Here is an 18,671-nt window from a genome sequence, read left to right on the forward strand (position 1 = left end):
TAACTTGACACATCAGCTTTTTAAGTAGGTTGTCTAGTTAATTTTGCTTACAGAAAAAAAAGGTTCATTAAATGACTGGTGAAAGGCTTCGGATAAAAGAAAAAGCAATACTAAAATATTACGTATACACCAGCTTTATGGTCGAAATTGCTTGGGATAAACAATCTGACCTAACCATATGAGCAAGTTGAATAAATATTAACTGATACATTTTAAAAGTTATGTTTATCCCGAATAATTTCAACTATACCTTTGTTTACGTCCAATTACCAATGCGTTAAGTAGACATGCTTAGAATCAATGATACTTATAGTACTATCATTATTCATTGTGATATTTTAATTATAGAGAGCAATTAATAAATGATAAGTTATATTTAATTGCAATGGTACAAAAAACAAATTAAAAGCAAGTCAAAATATATCATAATTTTATTATAAGATTAAAAGTGTTCTTTAGCAAATACAATGATATTAAAAACGCTAACAATACATATAATATGATTATGTTTAGCAGTCATAAATGATGCTTCAAAAATTATGCTATATGAAAGTAAAGAAAAATCTTTTATAATCAAGTGTTTTATTTTAATTAATTATAAACTTTGTATAGATGGCAACATCATGACTAATGGTTAAGTACTATGAGTGTATCTCAATTACTTTATCTATAAGTGTACTATTACAACAGTCAATATCTGTACTTATAATAAAATAAATATCATTCTATACATTTGAGAACAAAGCTAGATTTATACAAGGGCAACACATTTCTATTCATCTTGTCCAATTTATTAAGAATCCTCCAGTAGGAAACCAATCAAATCCATTGCATACAAGACAGAGGAAAAAAAATGTGAAGAACAATGTACTAAATACAAAAAGTTAGTCCTCAATTGCATCTGGAAGACATATTATTTGAGGCGACACAGCTTCCACATTCATTTCCATGCTACCCCCAGCGGCCATTCTCCAAGGGCCTCTGAATGCCCTTGAATCCTCTTGCAAGAATAAATTTTTCTGACGATTCTGACCGGCTGGCATTTGGCTTTAAAATTTTGATACTCCTGTAAAACCTTTCCAAATCCATTTCTAAGATTGGCACTTCTTTTCCATCCCATACTTTAATTAATAAATTGCCATCAATCTTGGTGACTAGTGCTGCAAACCTTATAGCCATGTAGCAAAGCCCTATGATGCGGTCCTTGTCCAGCTCCCGCACGCCGGTGGCGCTCGGGGCCATGTCTGACAGAACCAGGTCTACTTTCTTATCCCCTAGAGCCTTTATCACCTTATCATGTGCCTCAATTGTAGAAAAATCCATATTATTCAATATTGTAGCTCCCTAAAACAAAAGATTACAGGATCAGTAGTTGGTATGTAAATCCATATTATTCAATATTGTAGCTCCCAAAAACAAAGATTACAGGATCAGTTGGTATGTAATCCATATTATTTAATATTGTAGCTCCCTAAAACAAAGATTACAGAATCAGTTGGTATATGTAAATCCATATTATTTAATATTGTAGCTCCCTAAAACAAAGATTACAAAATCAGTTGGTATATGTAAATCCATATTATTCAATATTGTAGCTCCCTAAAACAACGATGACAGGATCAGTTGGTATGTAAATGGTAGGTCATTATAAATCAATTAAGCATGTAATTAATTAAACATACCGCAATAGGAAATAGTTGTAATTTGTCAATGGCCAACACTGTCCCTTTAGGTTTTTTGGGGTCTGCCCCATCAGCATTCGTTTTTTGCACTGCTACTTGGGTCCATGAGCCTGGTGAAGCTCCTAAGTCAATAACCGTAAGGCCTGGTGTTAGTAGGTTCGTTTTTTCGTTCATTTCCAGAAGTTTGAATGCACTGCGACATCTGTAACATACACAAATATAACAATGATATAATTACATTAAAACACATGTTCAACAATATACTGGAACAAAACTTATACCTATAGTTATATATCTTTGCCTTTTCAACATAAGGGTCCACTCTTTGACGACTTAGCCACTGTTCAGAGCTCTTGAATCGCTTTAGACAATTTACTAAAAAACACATTCTGGTGTAGCCTAGAGAAGTCTGCGCAATTGAGCGCGATGTCCACATTGTATAGTAATGACGTTGTTTTTCTTAACTTTGTATTTAAATTGGAAGAATAACGAAAATAAACTCCAATTCAGCCCATTCCACTATCAACACGAATCAGAATCACAATACAAAATTTACATTATTATTGAAGTATTGAACCATTTGAACCGATCATGAACCGATTGAACGACGAACGAGTACACAAACAAACGTCAAATGGTAGCTGTCAAAATTATTGTTCAAGACAGTTTTTAAAACGCTTACGGAAAATAATAATAATGATATAACGGGAATAAAAAACCGGTATAGCTGTTGCTATTACATAGCACATCACTCGTATCCGATTCTACCAATGTGCAGGACCGAACTGTCAATGTCATTGTCAAAGTCAAAAGCGCGCGATACAATACTCTTGCAATACTCCCTGCTCCTGCTTTTTCGTTTGTTATTCTGTTATTAATTTGTTTATAATGATAAGCTATCTATTGCCGTTTTAGAGAAACTGTAAGACGTTCATCTGCTGCAGTATGAATAACCGAGCCAAGGATGAAACTGCTCAGGAACGGGTATAACCTAAAGCGGCGACTTGGTTTAAGCCTGTATACAAACAATCAATGCTTATTACTCTGCACATCCACAACAGCACAAGAAAAAATGAAATTTCTTAACGTAGCTGAAAAAAATGATGCGGCCAAGAATATTGCTCAGCACTTATCTCGAGGAACTTCCAGGAGGGTATGTATAATATAATATAAAATATGTTCTAAATACTAATTTTTATTTTTAAGCATTATGAAAATACATGTTTTACTATTTTAGCGGGAGGGCTTATCACAATACAACAAAATCTATGAATTTGAAGCTGAAGTGAATCACCAGAAAGCTGACATGGTCATGACTTCTGTATCGGGCCATCTTTTAGGATTAGAATTTGTGGGGTCCTACAAGCACTGGCAATCTTGTAACCCTCTGGTTCTGTTTGATGCGCCTGTCTTCAAATACTGTCCTGAAAACTATGAGAAAATTAAGGTACTGTAGCCTAATGAACATATTTGTCAAATTATTATAATAACCTATGATCATTCACTTTTTAGGGATGAGATCACCTGTTATTTTTATACATATATCTTTTGCCCGCAACTTCAACTGTGTGGAATCAGTAACGGCAGCTAGAGTAAGTTTAGCGCCTGGATAAAATGTAATAGCAATCATTCAATTTGAGCATAAGCTTAATTGCTTGACATCAATTATCAAATCAGCAATTAATTAAATCTCTCAATTTCACCCCCCCTTTTCACTCTCTTTAAGGGATGATTTCTGACATAAGAAATAAGAAGTGTCCTATATGTCCTTCCCCGGGACTCAAACTATGCAGTTTAAGTGTGAAGTGTGCAAACAGACAGACAGACTTTCGCATTAATAATATTAGTATGGATTAAGTTGTCCTATTTACAAAAAATACTGACATCAAGAAGAAGTGAAAAACTAAACATGAAGGAACAAAGATTCTCACAAAAATACTGCATAAAGAGAGTTATTAGTAATTGTAATTAAATTTAATTTGACACATTTTCAGAAAACTTTAGAGAGAGAAGTTCGCAGCTGCCAAGGATTAATAATATGGACAGATTGTGACAGAGAAGGAGAAAACATAGGGTTTGAAATAATACAAGTGTGCACTGCTATCAAGAACAATCTCCAGATCTACCGAGCCAAGTTCTCGGAGATCACTGCAGTGTCTGTGAAAAGGGCACTGAATAATTTGGAGCGACCTAATAAGAACATCAGTGATGCTGTGGATGTAAGACAAGAGTTGGATTTAAGAATTGGTTTGTATGTTTTATAAAAATATACCTTTCATTTTACCTATTGTTTGGGTCTTCTAGTCTAACTAGATAAGATAAATATAACATTTAAAACTTTCGCGTTTTGAACACATATTAAATCACATTTACAATCTGGGCTGGACACATCTTTTCAAAACAATAGTAATAAAACAAACGGTCTAAGAAGCATGACCTAGAAAGGCAGATTATCTTGGGTCAAATGGATGGCAAGCGCGGGCGAGGAAAAGCACCCACGAGATGGTCTGATGGTGTGAAGAGGGTGGTTGGCGGCAACATGCAGTGCGTGACTCATGTGGCTTATGACCGCACACTATGGAGACGGAGCATACATGGTCGCGATCCTCAGCAATGAGGGACCGAGGAAGAAGAATAAAACAAACCTATAGTATATAAGAGTAAGAGTGCCTTTCAAAATATGAAGAAACTGTTGATGAACAGGAAGATTAATTTACACTTAAGGTGGCGAATAGTGAAATGCTATATTCTTCCAATCCTCATGTATGGCTCCGAAAGCTGGACGCTAAGGAAAAATTTGATCAGTAAATTACAGGCTTTTGAAATGTGGATCTATCGTAGAATGCTTAAGATAAAATGGACCGACAAAGTTAGTAACGAAAGAGTCATGTTATTAATGAAGAAAAAGGTGGAAGTCGTAACAACTATTAAAGAAAGGAAAGCTTCATATTTCGGACATATATATATAGAAACTCAAAATACGACTTGTTAAAACATTAGTTCAATTATTAAATTGAAGGGAAACGAGGACGTGGCAGAAGGAGAATATCATGGACAAGGAACATAAGAGACTGGTTAGACGTGGACAGTACAGAAAAACTAATTTGCATGACTACGGATAGAACGGCATATAGGCATAAGGTCGCCAACCTCTGGGATGGAGAAGGCACTTGAAGAAGAAGATAGTATATAGGAGAAACTAGAATTAATTAATTTGATTGTTTCATTATTAGGATGAAATAGATGTGGAAAGTTTATATTTTACTTCCACAAAAAAAATTGTAGTACAGTTGATTTATTTACCAACAATTCAATTTAGTAGGATTATGTACTAGGTAGGCCGTCTACCGCCGGCCGGCCGTCGTGATTGTATTCTCGTAGGGCTGTCTGTCCAATTCTGTGCCCTTGGACAGAGTTAGGCTGGCAAGACCCTTAGTTGACAATGACCCAAGATTTTCTGGGCTAAGCGTAAAACTGGGGTGCATCCATAGGCTTATTTGTAAATATTTACAGGTGCTGCCTTCACTAGATTCCAAACCCTGCGGCTGCAGAAAGTGTTCCCGAGTAAATTAGCAGACAGTCTAGTAAGCTACGGCTCCTGCCAGTTTCCCACTCTCGGCTTTGTGGTGGAGCGGTACCGGGCTGTGGAGAGCTTCGTACCTGAATCATTCTGGAAGATAAAAGGTAGCATGCAACACATTTATTCCAGTTTTCTACTAGTTTACGTCACATTTGTCAAAATCTTGCAGTTCCCAATAGAGGCTGAACGAAGTTTCGGTTTCATTCAGTTTCAGCCACTGCCAGAGCAACACCAAATAAAAAAAACCGGTTTCGTTCGGGTACTATTTCCCAATGTTCAATTAAGCTTAAATTTGGTACCTATAACTTTATATAGTTTTCTCAATAAATTATTGTATTGTAGTTCATTTTATACATCTATTGCTATTTCATTATATTCATTCATACTATGTAATATTGTCTTCGGTTACCGCGATAGTTGCATGCAAGCCTTAAAGTTTGTAGTCTATGATTGTTCATTATTTTAGTATGTGGGTATTTTTGCACTTTGTAATTTTTCCTCAGTCACCCGTTGACCACGAACGCTGTAAAGGGTTCGAAACGTCGGGATGTATTATAAATTCAATATACGCGATATAATCCGTTTTCATAGTTTTATTTCATTCATACTATGATTTTCAGTGAATCACACAATGAACGATCTGAGCGTGGACTTCAACTGGGAGCGTATACGGCTGTTTGATCAAGAAGCTTGTCAGGTGCTCCAAGACATTTGTCAGAAGAGCCCCACGGCTAAGGTCTCTGAGGTGAAAACCAAGCCCAAGTCAAAATGGCGACCGTTGCCTTTGGACACTGTGGTAAGTTACCATTAAAACTATGTTGGACGCGTGACTCGCAATCACCCGTCCCTTCGCGCTTTACTAAAAGAAAAGAGATGGGTGCGATTTAAACTAATATTAGGTAGGTTTAACTCACGTACCTATTTTTAATCACTTGCGCGACATGTGACTCATAACAGTTTAAATTCGATTGGCTGCGAAAGAAACATTTTGACACAGGTATAGAGCATGCAACTGCTCGACGACTAACTCACATCTGTAAGATAATGACTAAAGCAAAGTCGAAAAGACTGAAAACCACCTTGAGATAAAGTACCTATGTGTAAAATGATATAACTTAAATATCCATAATTATTTATTCCGTTTCCTACGTTCCTAAGTCCACGCTTCCTACGTTCGTATTACAACCCCATCACAATACTTTAGGAACTGGAAAAATCTGCTTCAAGAAAACTAAGAATCAACGCCAAAGAAACCATGAAATTGGCCGAAAAGCTCTACACCCAAGGTTTCATCAGCTACCCCCGCACTGAGACCAACGAGTACCCTAAAGAGATGAACCTGGCGCAGCTTGTGGGGCTCCAGACGGGGGACCCCAACTGGGGGGGCTTCGCGCAGGGCATCCTGGACGCCGGGGGCCCCACGCCGCGGCAGGGAAACAAGAGCGACAAGGCCCATCCCCCGATACATCCTACTAAGTATACTAATTGTAAGTTGTGTTTTCATTGCCACTCATCATATCCTAAAATGCCACTTGCACGTCGAAGCGCCAAAACTTTATTTATAAAAAGCCCATAATATTTTTTTCTAGAAAGCATAAAGTTTCTTAGACCTTAAATAAATGTACTCATGTACTGTCATAACATAACACTTAAATCTCTAGTGATTAATGGCGCAGTGGGTGAGGTAGCATGACACTTCTGCTTAAATAGTGTTTCGATGGCCGATTTCTTCAGTTCTTTCAGTACTGAGTAGCTATTGGAATTTGTTATTCCACCTTTGGTTCATCCTTAGGTTTTGACCAAACTTATGGTAAAATTGTACAAAATATTGTGGCCGCAAATTTATCTAGCTGATGTGTATTTCGCTGCACGACACGAACCACGAACCCATACGTTAAGCGGCAGCTCATTTTAACACTTGAGCCGTTGTCCAATAATGTATTATTTCCATACAGCTCTCAACGGCAACGAGCAACGTCTATACGAGTTCATAGTCCGCTCATTCCTCGCTTGCTGCTCCAAAGACGCGCAAGGCCAGGAAACTACTGTCGCCATCGACATAGCCGGCGAGAAGTTCACTGCCAACGGCCTCATGATCATAGCCAGGAACTATTTAGACGTTTACCCGTACGACAAGTGGTCGGCGAAGGAAATTCACGTTTATGAGGTAAGTGTTAAGGTTCAAATGAGTAAACATCAACATTGAATAAGATTCACTGCCAATGGTCAGATGATCAAAACACGCAAAGTAACAACTTAGAGGTCGATTCGCACGTCAGTCGTCAAAGTAAATTCAAATTTATGATGTACGTAATAAGGTTTCAATTTAAATGACGCTGCCTGTGAAAATAATTATCAAGATGTTTACTAACAATGAAGTTATATTTTCTACACGTAGCTGCTCAGATATCTATCTACCCATATGAAAAAATGACGTCAAAGGATTCACTTTTATGATACAGGTTCGGTTCCAATTTAAATTGCCATATCGAAAAACTTGAGTAGTAAATGTCTTTTCCTTTTTTTAGATGGATCAAACGTTTAACCCTACGAGAATAGACATGGTGGAAGGAAGCACGCAACCACCACACCTGCTCACTGAAGCTGATCTCATAGCGCTCATGGAAAAACATGGAATAGGCAAGTGTGTTTCACCCTACTACAGGATTCAGCGCTGTAATAAACTCAATATTAAATCATTGAACTGTTTGTGAAAATAAATCAAAACTAAACCTGCAATAAGAAGATTGTTCTTATATTGTACACATAACAACTTTTCGTCACGGTATTTAGACATCAGGCGTATTTAGCCTGAGTTCGAAGGTGGTGGTCCTGGATTTGAATGCCGGTAACAGCGTTAATTAGAGTAATGAGAGATTATTTGCTGCTAATGGCTCTTGCACACGGTACATGTTAAAGCGCGGGTTGCATGTGCGCACAACATGCTGGGTTATTCCCAGCTGTTACCACCAATTCGTTACCCCTGGCAAGTACTAAGAAAAAAAAACTCAGTTTTTACCACCAGTGCTCAAACTACATGCCCTTGGATTATTACAAGTAGGTATACGGCCCGCCTGATAAGCGGTCATCATAGCTTATGGACGCCTGCAACTCCGGAGTTGTGACATCCGCGTTGCCGATCTAATTGTTGTTGTTAATGTGTAAAATTGTCCAACAATAATATTTATTATGATATTGCAGGTACCGACGCAACTCACGCAGAACACATAGAAACTATTAAAAACCGTTCATACGTAGCTTTAGCCGACGCAATACACTTCGTGCCCGGCCTGCTCGGCATGGGGCTGGTAGAAGGCTACGATGCCATGGGACTCGCCATCTCCATATCCAAGCCGCATCTCCGGGCGCAACTGGAGGCGGACCTTAAGGCTATTAGCGAAGGGAGGAAGCAGCCGCAAGTCGTTTTGGCTGAACAGGTGCTTTTAACGTCTTTTTTAGGGTTCCGTACCTAAAGGGGTAAAACGGGACCCTATTACTAAGACTCCGCTGTCTGTCAGCAGGCTGTATCTCATGAACCGTGATAGCTGGACAGTTAAAATTTTCACAGATGATGTATTTCGGTTGCCGCTATAACTACAAATACTAAAAAGTACGGAACCCTCGTTGGATAACAGTTTTCTCTGATTTGTTTCAAATATTTAATGGCTTATGTTCTTCTTAGGAGCTTTTAAGAGACTCGTGTGCCTTCAGTAATTTGCTTCTATTTCCTGATATTCTTAAAAAATACTTCTACAATTGATATTTACCTATTGAGCATATAGGTACTTCGCATTTGTCAGCACTAATAAAAAGTCTGAAAAATGAAATAATTCCATATCGAAATTACCCTGGTAGGTATATAAATAAAAGTAATATGGTGGATATAGCCGGTCAAACAAGTTTGTCAGTAGAAAAACGCGAAATTCAAATTTTGTATGTGACGATAACCCTACGCGTCTCCATTTTTTAAATTTGCCGCTTTTTTACTGACGAAAATGACTTGGCTATAACTGATTAATTGATGTATGGTTATGTTCATCAGATAGCAACGTATAAAGAAGTGTATCTCACAGTAACGGGTGAGGCGAACAAGATCGACAGCGCCCTCGCCGAGCGCTTTAGCGAGCGCCCCGCGCCCTACGACCGTGCCGGGGCTCCTGCCTTGGACATGCCTTCAGGTCACAAAAGTCATATTTTTCGCGATAGATACACTTTTCAACCAATCCTTAGATATAAGGTTGAAGACATGTGCCCAGCATGCAGGTAATGACCCTATAACCGAGACACAAGGTCAAAGACCTTTCTCTTTGACCCGCACCCTTAGTCCCCGCTGGGGCCCCTACGTTAAACATGCCATCCCCGTTCCCGTCATTAATTAAAGAGTGTGAGGTAAGGTCTCTTGAGACCTTCTTTGCGTTCCGGTAGAGGAGCCCGTTTCTGCCCTGACTGACCATTAAAAATCTCGTATATTGGTGTGGGCTTATATATGAACGAGAGGGAGAGGGTTCAACTAAAATTTATTGTCTCCTAAATATAAATATATAATTTTCCGTCTCCAGCGCTAAAATGTCCCAAATGTGGCGCGGACATGGTGGTGCGTCAGAAGAAAAACAACGCAGACGAGTTTTACATCGGCTGCCTGTCGTTCCCCAACTGCAAGAACGCCGTGTGGTTCCCCACCGTCGTCAGAACCATACAAGTCTTGAATGATACGTGTCCTATCGTAAGTAGCCTTAAACATTGGTATGCATTTTGCGTACTTAATATGTTAATCCGGGTTTCTATTTCACGCGTCACATTTGTTCTCTCTGTCATACTGTTATTGAGTAGTGAGTGAGCAAAACAATTTAATTTAGCAGCATACGCCATGAGCGTGCATATGTGATGATGGCGGTACCGGTGTATACATACCCCTCGACTATTTTGCTTTGTAGGCATCCTTAGCGTTTAGCCATAATACGAATCTAATGACTGCTATTATTTTATCTTCTAGTGCGGTCCAAACTACAAAAAGCTAAAATTCGAATGGCGGAACAACTCCATAAGCCACTTGTACCCCCCTCCGTACACTTGCTGCATCGGAGGCTGCGATACCACGTTCCTCGAACTCATGAAAATTAACATCTCCTGTGTTAAAGCTGGGGCTGAAAACAGGACACAAAACACTATGAGTTCCAATAGTAACCCCACTAGGACTCTAAATAATGTACCCAGGACAACAGTCGAAGTCATGCCGGCGCGGCAAAACTGGAATCAAAACACAACCACCCAAATCCGTGCCCCAAATCAGAATCAACCAAGGCAATTTCTACCTCCGGCTTCGAATAGAACTCAATTTCGACCGAACGCTGGGGCCAGAATGCCGACCCCGAGAAGTAGTGGGGATGGGCCAAGTGATGATAATGATGTGCAGTGTGGATGTAATAAGCCCGCTATTGTATTAACTGTCAGGAAACAGAATGCTAATTTTGGTAAGTGTACATTTTCTTTCATTTGATTCAAGTGGCAAACATTTTATAACAAAAGTGCAGATTTATTCATAAATATGATAAATTTCTATAATAATATTGAGAAATCAGTGCATATCTCACGTCAGGGTCTTCAGGGCTTATGTATTGATCTGTGATATGAAAGTTCGTGATTATCAACAATCATACTTTTAACACTAGATAGAACTTTTGTCACTATTGCATAATGTTTTTTTTTTTTAATATACAATTAAATTTCCTGTCATCGTGATCTAGTTCTAGCAGGACATCACCTCTAAGTAGCTAAGGGGTCAAAGAGTTAACACAACAATTTTTTTTTAAAGAGCACGAATGATAATTTTATACCTAGTCCGCTTAGCTTCTGCAAACTAGAGGTACATACCTTCACGTTTAATTTTTCAGGTAAACAATTCTACAAGTGCGCCGCCGGCCGAGACAACGGCGGCTGCGACTTCTTCCTCTGGGCCCCCGACTCCCCGTCCCCTCACGCGGACACCCCGCCCCCCGCGCACCCGCACCCGCCACCGCCCCCCGCACCGCGGACATCCGATACTACAAGGGGGTGGGGCATCGCGCCGAGCTTCTCCAGGGACAACTTCCAGCCGAATGACGATGACGTTAATTGTGAATGCGGGCTTCCTTGTAAAAGGTGTGTAATGTTCTTCTACGTTTTTTGTTTTCCGAGTCCGAATCCCCTCAAGTGGACAGTTTCATTACTGTTTATTACGCTTACAACACATATTGTATTGTATGATGTTGCAGGATAACAGTCCACAAAGAAGGTCCGAACAAGGGCCGACCGTTCTACGCGTGTCCGAAGGACTTCAACTCGCGCTGTAACTTCTTCCAGTGGGCCGACGGCGGGGGCAGCGGGGGCGGTAAGTTTCTTAAATAATAATCTGATAACTTTCTAAAGTACCTACTAACAGTAACACTCCTAACCATAAGTGTTTTTTTTTTTTTTTTCATTTTTACAAAGGGTAAAAACGGGACCCTATTACTAAGACTCCACTGTCCGTCTGTCGGTCACCAGCCTGTATCTCGTGAACCGTAATAGCTAGTTGAAATTTTCAGATGATGTATTTCTGTTGTCGCTATAACAAATACTAAAAAGTACGGAACCCTCGGTGGGCGAGTCCGACTCGCACTTGTCCGGTTTTCATTCTTTATTTGTCTTTGCAGTAAGGTTCACCGATTGTGAGATAGTTGTATCTTATACATTTATTTTTCTTTTTCAAGCAGGACAAAGTCGCTTTTTAAAACACACTGCTATATTAGGACGCTTGTAGTAGTAGACTTTACTATGACTGTCGAGGTTTCTTTTATGGCCTACCTCTAAGTTAGATAGTCTTTAAAATAAACGAAGATAACACCCACTGAGACACACTTAGCTACGTATTACATACATTTTCAGAGCGAGGGTGTTAAAAAAGTAAGATGGGGTGGGACACAAGGGGTATGATGAGTTGGCATCATACTTTATTTGGGGCTTCAGTAAGTCAGAATTGTAATATGGACCCCTCGGTTTACTTTTTGTCAGGAGAGTGGGACGCACCGAGTGTGACAGGAAGCCGAGGAAGAGGCCGCGGCGGTGGTTAGTTTTTATTTTTAGTCTGATTTTTTTTTTAATAGTTTGGAAGTAGGTAATTAGTAGTTAGCTGGCCGTGTAGTTGTATCGATCTGCAGTATTGGCAATAATGTATCGGCGTCCGTCTACGTCGATCGATTACTTTCTAGTACCTTCGAATGGATTTAATTGCCACTGTGACAAGGTACAAATTAAACTCTTACCCCCTTATTCATAAAACTTTACGGGCCTGATTTAGTTAAATTATGTTTAATCCCTTTCTTACAAATACATAAGTCAAAATGACAGATAAAGACCAACGATTCATAGCAATTTCAGGCTTGTAATCCGTTTATGTATAACGCCATTTGATTTGACTGTATTTTAGGCCAATTGCCAAATTACAAAATTGCCAATTTTTTTTTGTGGCAATTTGCCAAATTTTCAATGTTTGAAACCTTCAAGAGTCCCCGGCAAGCTCGGCCGAGTTGCACCTTCCCATACAAACGTAGTTCCGCTCTCATTTTAAAGCTACGTGTTAGATTGTAATGAAACTTTGCACATACAATGACATGAAGTATATCTAGGTCTGAAATTAGTTTATATGTATAGCTCCAGTTTATAAAACAAACGAAATAGAGCAAAAACAAGTTTTGTATGAAAAACTTAAATACGCTGTATTTTTTTAACTATGGTATCTAAATCTACATAAACTGATTACAGACATAAACCGCCGCATAAGCCGCTCGACCCCAATTTCAAAGGAATACCGCAAATCGATGTACAGGTTAGCCGTTTGGCACACACATACTAGAGGTCGAAACAAAATTTTTGGCCCCAGTTCCTAAAAAAAATTCGCTGGGGAGGGAGGGGGGGGGGGCGGCGTGGTAAAACATTTTTTTTGTATGGAAAAAAAAATCCAAAACCTATCGAGTGTGGTATCATACGAAAGGGCTTTTTGAGGCGATTCTAAAAATATATCACATTATTACATTTCGGGCAAAGATAGATATAACTCCGTAATAGATGGATACAGTCTAAGGAAAAAACGTGCCTCGAAAATTTGATTCTCGATCAGATGGCGCCACTAGTTTTGGCCTACACTCGTATAGAGGGCGTTGACTGTTTCGTTTGTTATTTATAATTTTAACGCATACCAGTGAAAGAACATGGGTCAAAATCATATAAAAATAATTAATGCAAATAAAAAAATCATTTATCTATATTTAAATACATTTTATCGTATTTTTATAAATATTTATTTTTAGTTTTAAAGTGTGTCGACAGATGGCAGTGAATTTACTGGGGTTACAAAATTTACTATGACAGTACCGCTCTATTATAAGTTACTCTATGATTTCGGGCTTTTTTTTTAAATTAAAACAAAAAGAATTTTCGAAACATACCAAGTGTGGGCTTCTCCAGACACGATATGGCTGATTTTTTTTTGTACAATATACCACAAATGATACGTGATATCCTCATGTCTAACCCCAAGAAAGCAATTTTGAAAATAATATCATTAACAATTTTTTTTCAATTTTACAAAGTGACACAGTTCTACTTCAATACCTATTTCACGAGACTTATGGAACTATACTGCAGATACGGTACATATTAATCATAAAATGATACGTAATATCCATATATCCAACGGGAAATACCTTTTTAACCCTTTAACTGCGCCTTTTCATCAGTTGGTATAATTTGTTTAGTTAAATAATAATAAATAAAAATAAAAAAGCCTTTTATTTCTTACAACTACATCAGATTTACATAACTAAAATACGTATTACTAAATTTTATCTTATGATTTACATTTATAATTAAGTTATTTGCGATTATAAAAAAGTGCTTAATCTGCAAGAACCCCTCCGCAGGTGAAGGCCTCCTCCAAAGATGCCCAGTTTGCTCTATCTTGGGCAATTTTCATCCAGTTTGGACCAGCTATTTTATTTATCTCGTCCGCCCATCTCGTTGGTGGTCTTCCAATACCGCGTTTCCCACTTGGGCCTTTCCACGATGTCACTCTTATGGTCCATCGGTCGTCTGTCAGTCGTGCTACATGTCCGGCCCATTTCCACTTTAGTTTTTGGGCATATTTTAGAGCATCAATAGCTTTTGATATGCTTCTTATTTCAGTGTGCCGTATTTTTTGGATTTTTTCTCTCAAGGCCTCGCTCGTTGACACGTGACGATTTTTTTCTTTATTTTTGCTGTGTACTTCCAGGTCTGGCCAGCATATGTTAAGCATGGTAGAAGACAGGACGACATTACTTGTGTTTTAATTTTTATTGGCATATTACTTTTAAAAATCTCCTTCAGACTCCAATATTTGTTCCAAGTATTTTGAATGCGTCTTTCTATTTCCGCCTCGTTGCTTTCTTTATTGAAGCTGATTTGTTTGCCCAAGTATGTGTATTTATCTGTAAATATCAGTTCCTCGTTGTCTACCAATATCATATTTGCCGTGCTGTTCGTCATTAGCATTGTTTTAGTGAGGTTCATCTCTAAGCCTACTTCTTTGCTAGCTGTGTTTAGAGAATGAATGAATATCTTGATATCGAACCCCAAGAAAGCAATTTTAAAAATAATCTTTAAGATTTTTTTTAAATATTTTTCATGTGTATAATTTTTCAATATTACAATATTGAGAAATAAAAAGAAAATCTAAATGAAATTATTTTCAAAATTGCTTTCTTGGGGTTAGATAATAAGATATTACGTATCATTTGTGGTATATTGTACAAAGTAAAATCGATAGGGTATATCTGAAGGATACAATCTTGATATTTTGTGTCAAAAACTAAACAAACTATACCAACTGATGAAAGGCGCAGTTAAATTTTTTTTTTCCATACAAAAAAAAAATGTTTTAAGCGAAATTTTTTTAGGAACTGCGGGTCAAAATTTTTGTTTTGGCCTCTAGTATGTGTGTGCCAAACGGTTAACCTGTACATCGATTTGCGGTATTTTTATACGAACGGGTAAGACTAATATCCTATTGTAAGTACAAAGTTTCAGAGCAATCTATTCGTTTTAAAATGAGAGCGGAACTACGTTTGTATGGAGAACCGAGCTTGCCGGAGACCCTTAACTTTTGACTGGATGCATTGTACGTGGTTAAACCCCTTAATATTATATTTATTTTGACAGGAGAATGGGGCAGTTCAACCACGACAAGCACACGCGGGCGGGGGCGGGGGCGTGGACGGGGCGGGGGTGCGCGGGGCGGCGGCGCGGGCGCGCGGGGCGGGGACGCGGGCGCGCGGGGCGGGGACGCGGGCGCGCGGGGCGGGGACGCGGGCGCGCGGGGCGGGGCCGCGGGCGCGCGGGGCGGGGACGCGGGCGCGCGGGGCGGGGACGCGGGCGCGCGGGGCGGGGACGCGGGCGCGCGGGGCGGGGACTCGGGCGCGCGCGGCGGCCGGCGCTGCGGGCTGTGCCGCCAGGAGGGACACACGAGGGCCCGCTGCCCTAACAATGACGGAAACTAAACAGCTAAATGGAAACTCGTGAGGGTTCCCAGCTGCAGGCAGAAAACATATTGTACGATTCACGACACAAACGGCTGAACGGCCTTAAAGGAAGTTTAAACTTCTATACAGTAACTATATTTCATAGCTACATTTCGGTACTCCCCTACGCTGGGCGCAGTCGATTAAAATATGAAACTTAACTAAGGAAGGAAGGACTGTAAGGAAGGTTCAAATGCATTTGACTCTGGAGGGCTCTATTCGCACACGCGAGGACACAGTTGGGAATTGAATCTTAAGTCCGCCACACTCTCGACAAAACTACATGAGACTTGCCGAATACGAGAGTGTAGAGTGAGTATTCGTCTATCTTCGTATTGTCTCGCGTATATTCGTGTTGTCTCAGTTTCGTGTCGGTAAAATAGCCAACATCAAAAAGGTCTCGTGAACTTTTGTGTTAGCGCGAAACTATTCCTCTACACACTCGGCGCGCTCCAGTTTTTGGACGTAAAAATGTATACGAACATAGACGAATACTCACTCTACACTCTCGTATTCGGCAAGTCTCGTGTAGTTTTGTCGAGAGTGTGGAGCGGGCCTCAGTTTGACACAGTCGCGGCAAAATCGTCTCTTGTAAAGCCTGACCAAGAATATATGATCACGCGCCATGTTGCGGAATTTCACTGGAACTAATTTTTCCATACTATATTGAACTGTCACCCTATACATGAGAAAGAACATCGCCCTCTTGTCAATGATCATTATATTACTGGCCAGGCTTTAGTTTTGTCGAGAGTGTGGAGCGGGCTTTAGGTGCCAATTCGTTTTGTTATTGTTAAGGATTGTGTATATTAACGGAATATATGCATTATTGTTAAAAACAAAACTATACATAAGTAAAGATTTTATTTATTGTACAATTGGTTTTATTTCTTAACCTATACAACCATTGCCAGCCAGTCAAGATTTCATCCAGAATCAGATGAGAATCTTTTGTACTTTATTAATAAATGACGTGTGATTCCATTATTTGTAATGTTGTCAATCGCTGTTGTCGTCTATCAACATTATCAAACTCTGCAGTGTACAGCTTACACGCCGCAGTGGGATAATGGATCATCTGCGTACATGCTACCATTTCTGCTTTTTACTCTTCTGCTTAAGCGAGCTCAAGCTCTGTACTCTCTGCATCTCCGCTTGCTCCGCCTCCACAGTCTTATCTGTCATCATGTCTAACAATATCTCGAACTTGAGACGCAGCATGTTGTTCTCCTCCTCTAACTGTTCTAGCTCGTTCTTTAGTCTTATTATTTCTTTGTGAGCTGCCCCGGCTTTGCCTGATGCTGAAACATGAATGCTTGTTGTCATTGGAATGTAGGTACCTACTTACGTGTCGTTACCTATAACTACTTAATTTAAAAAAATTGAAATGCACATTAGACCAAGTTATTGGACATGGAATACCAACCTAAACTGAAAAATAAAAACAAAGCTACTGTTACGCACGAATGCGAGCACGAAAAATACAAAACGTGTGACGCATGTGCCGATGGAGGTGGGATCAATCTTCATTCATCGACACGCGAATATTTAAAATCTAGTTAAGCATGACCGTGCGCCGCTGTGGGAAATGAGGTTGATTTATTGAAATTTGATTCAGATTTTTCAATATTGTTGGCGAATCAGAAATTGAATTTTGTTCTTATAAGTACGCATACCTACATGTTTTGATTTTTATTACCCAAAGTCACCCGATTTTGGTATTATGATCGTCGGTACCGGTACCTATTGCTTTACCTGTAGTCCGGGTAGTAGGAGGTTTTGGAGTTATACTGAGCAACTTTTACTATGAGAACAACCACGAAATCGCGAAAAAAAATTTTGCGGTTTCATACATTTTGGCTGGTCCATTTTCTATGGTACGGTAAAAAAAAAAAACACGATTTCGTGTTTGGTCCCATAGTAAAAGTTGCTCAGTATAATCCCAAAACCTACCTGGCAACGGGAATGCATTTATTTTTTAGCCACCCTGTATACAGGCTTAGCAGTACGTCAATTTTTTTTTCTCAAAAATGGACGGCAAAGTCGACGTTGCCGGTTAAAAAGTAGGTCGCGAAGTGCGTAGTTTATGGTCAGTCAAAAAATTCAAAAGTTAAAAACATTGCAGTCTCGATTTCGGGACTGCAATGTTGCATACAAATTCCATTATTTGTCGAGTTTCAAACTTTTTAAAAGTTGAAGTGGCCATATCAAATGAAGGCATAGGTCCATTAAACAGCCAAACAGATGATCAGTACTTATTATTATAATGTTGGTACCGCGACTATTTAGGTGTCTCAAATAGGTTGGCGTATTTTCAGCAAAATACACTTCCATTTTTAATTAAAAAAATAAAACGGCGGCAAAGCAAATCTTTTTACTTTTTTGTGTGAAAATATATACACAACAATGTTACTTCTGTAAAATATTTCTATTATATTTGCGTTTATTGCGCCATTTTTGAGAAAAGCACTATATATGACTCGGCTGGAAGGCTACTTGCTGGCTTCGGATTCAATTAAACGGACTCCCAAGGTCGTCCGTTTAAAACAAATCCTCAGCCAGCAAGTAGCTACTTCCGAGCCTCGACAATAATGTACTATTATTGTAGTCTAATTCCCACCTGGTATCCATTGTCCATCTTCAAAAGTGACCTCAAAGTCCCCAAACTTTATTTTTGGCGGGCTCAACTCCAACGAAAGCTCTTTAGACGCGTAGTCACTACCGAATTCCTTCTTTATCACCGATGTATCTGTTCTTCGCACAGGAATCGTTTTAGGAGTAAACTTATTACTAAATAAAGGCATTTTGATTAGAACGTATGATTATATGTTCTTTGAC

At 39.2% G+C, this 18,671-nt stretch overlaps 4 protein-coding genes across 4 annotated transcripts in view; 1 reads left to right on the forward strand and 3 right to left on the reverse strand.

Annotated features, from left to right (window-relative positions):
• The window catches only part of LOC134744419 (uncharacterized), a 291,804-nt gene that overhangs the window by 46,497 nt on the left and 226,636 nt on the right, over positions 1–18,671 (reverse strand). The gene's annotated exons all lie outside the window — the stretch shown is intronic.
• LOC134744326 (rRNA methyltransferase 2, mitochondrial) lies at positions 425–2,272 on the reverse strand. The gene is made up of 3 exons (XM_063678100.1): positions 1,964–2,272; positions 1,683–1,884; positions 425–1,344 (listed from the first exon to the last, which is right to left on the reverse strand). Exons 1-3 carry the CDS (start codon positions 2,116–2,118, stop codon positions 952–954), a joined length of 750 nt encoding a protein of 249 aa, XP_063534170.1. The 5' UTR covers positions 2,119–2,272; the 3' UTR covers positions 425–951.
• LOC134744424 (DNA topoisomerase 3-alpha) lies at positions 2,503–16,617 on the forward strand. The gene is made up of 16 exons (XM_063678237.1): positions 2,503–2,835; positions 2,920–3,129; positions 3,677–3,929; positions 5,196–5,366; positions 5,883–6,058; positions 6,467–6,749; positions 7,218–7,429; positions 7,791–7,902; positions 8,464–8,699; positions 9,305–9,440; positions 9,822–9,985; positions 10,256–10,733; positions 11,154–11,400; positions 11,514–11,629; positions 15,475–15,588; positions 15,718–16,617. The coding sequence occupies exons 1-16, from the start codon at positions 2,647–2,649 to the stop codon at positions 15,810–15,812; spliced, it is 3,192 nt and encodes a 1,063-aa protein (XP_063534307.1). The 5' UTR covers positions 2,503–2,646; the 3' UTR covers positions 15,813–16,617.
• LOC134743907 (protein chibby homolog 1) lies at positions 16,897–18,640 on the reverse strand. Its single transcript, XM_063677542.1, has 2 exons — positions 18,454–18,640; positions 16,897–17,134 (listed from the first exon to the last, which is right to left on the reverse strand). The coding sequence occupies exons 1-2, from the start codon at positions 18,635–18,637 to the stop codon at positions 16,923–16,925; spliced, it is 396 nt and encodes a 131-aa protein (XP_063533612.1). The 5' UTR covers positions 18,638–18,640; the 3' UTR covers positions 16,897–16,922.

Source organism: Cydia strobilella, chromosome 9 (assembly GCF_947568885.1).
Source record: "Cydia strobilella chromosome 9, ilCydStro3.1, whole genome shotgun sequence".
NCBI lineage: Eukaryota > Metazoa > Arthropoda > Insecta > Lepidoptera > Tortricidae > Cydia > Cydia strobilella.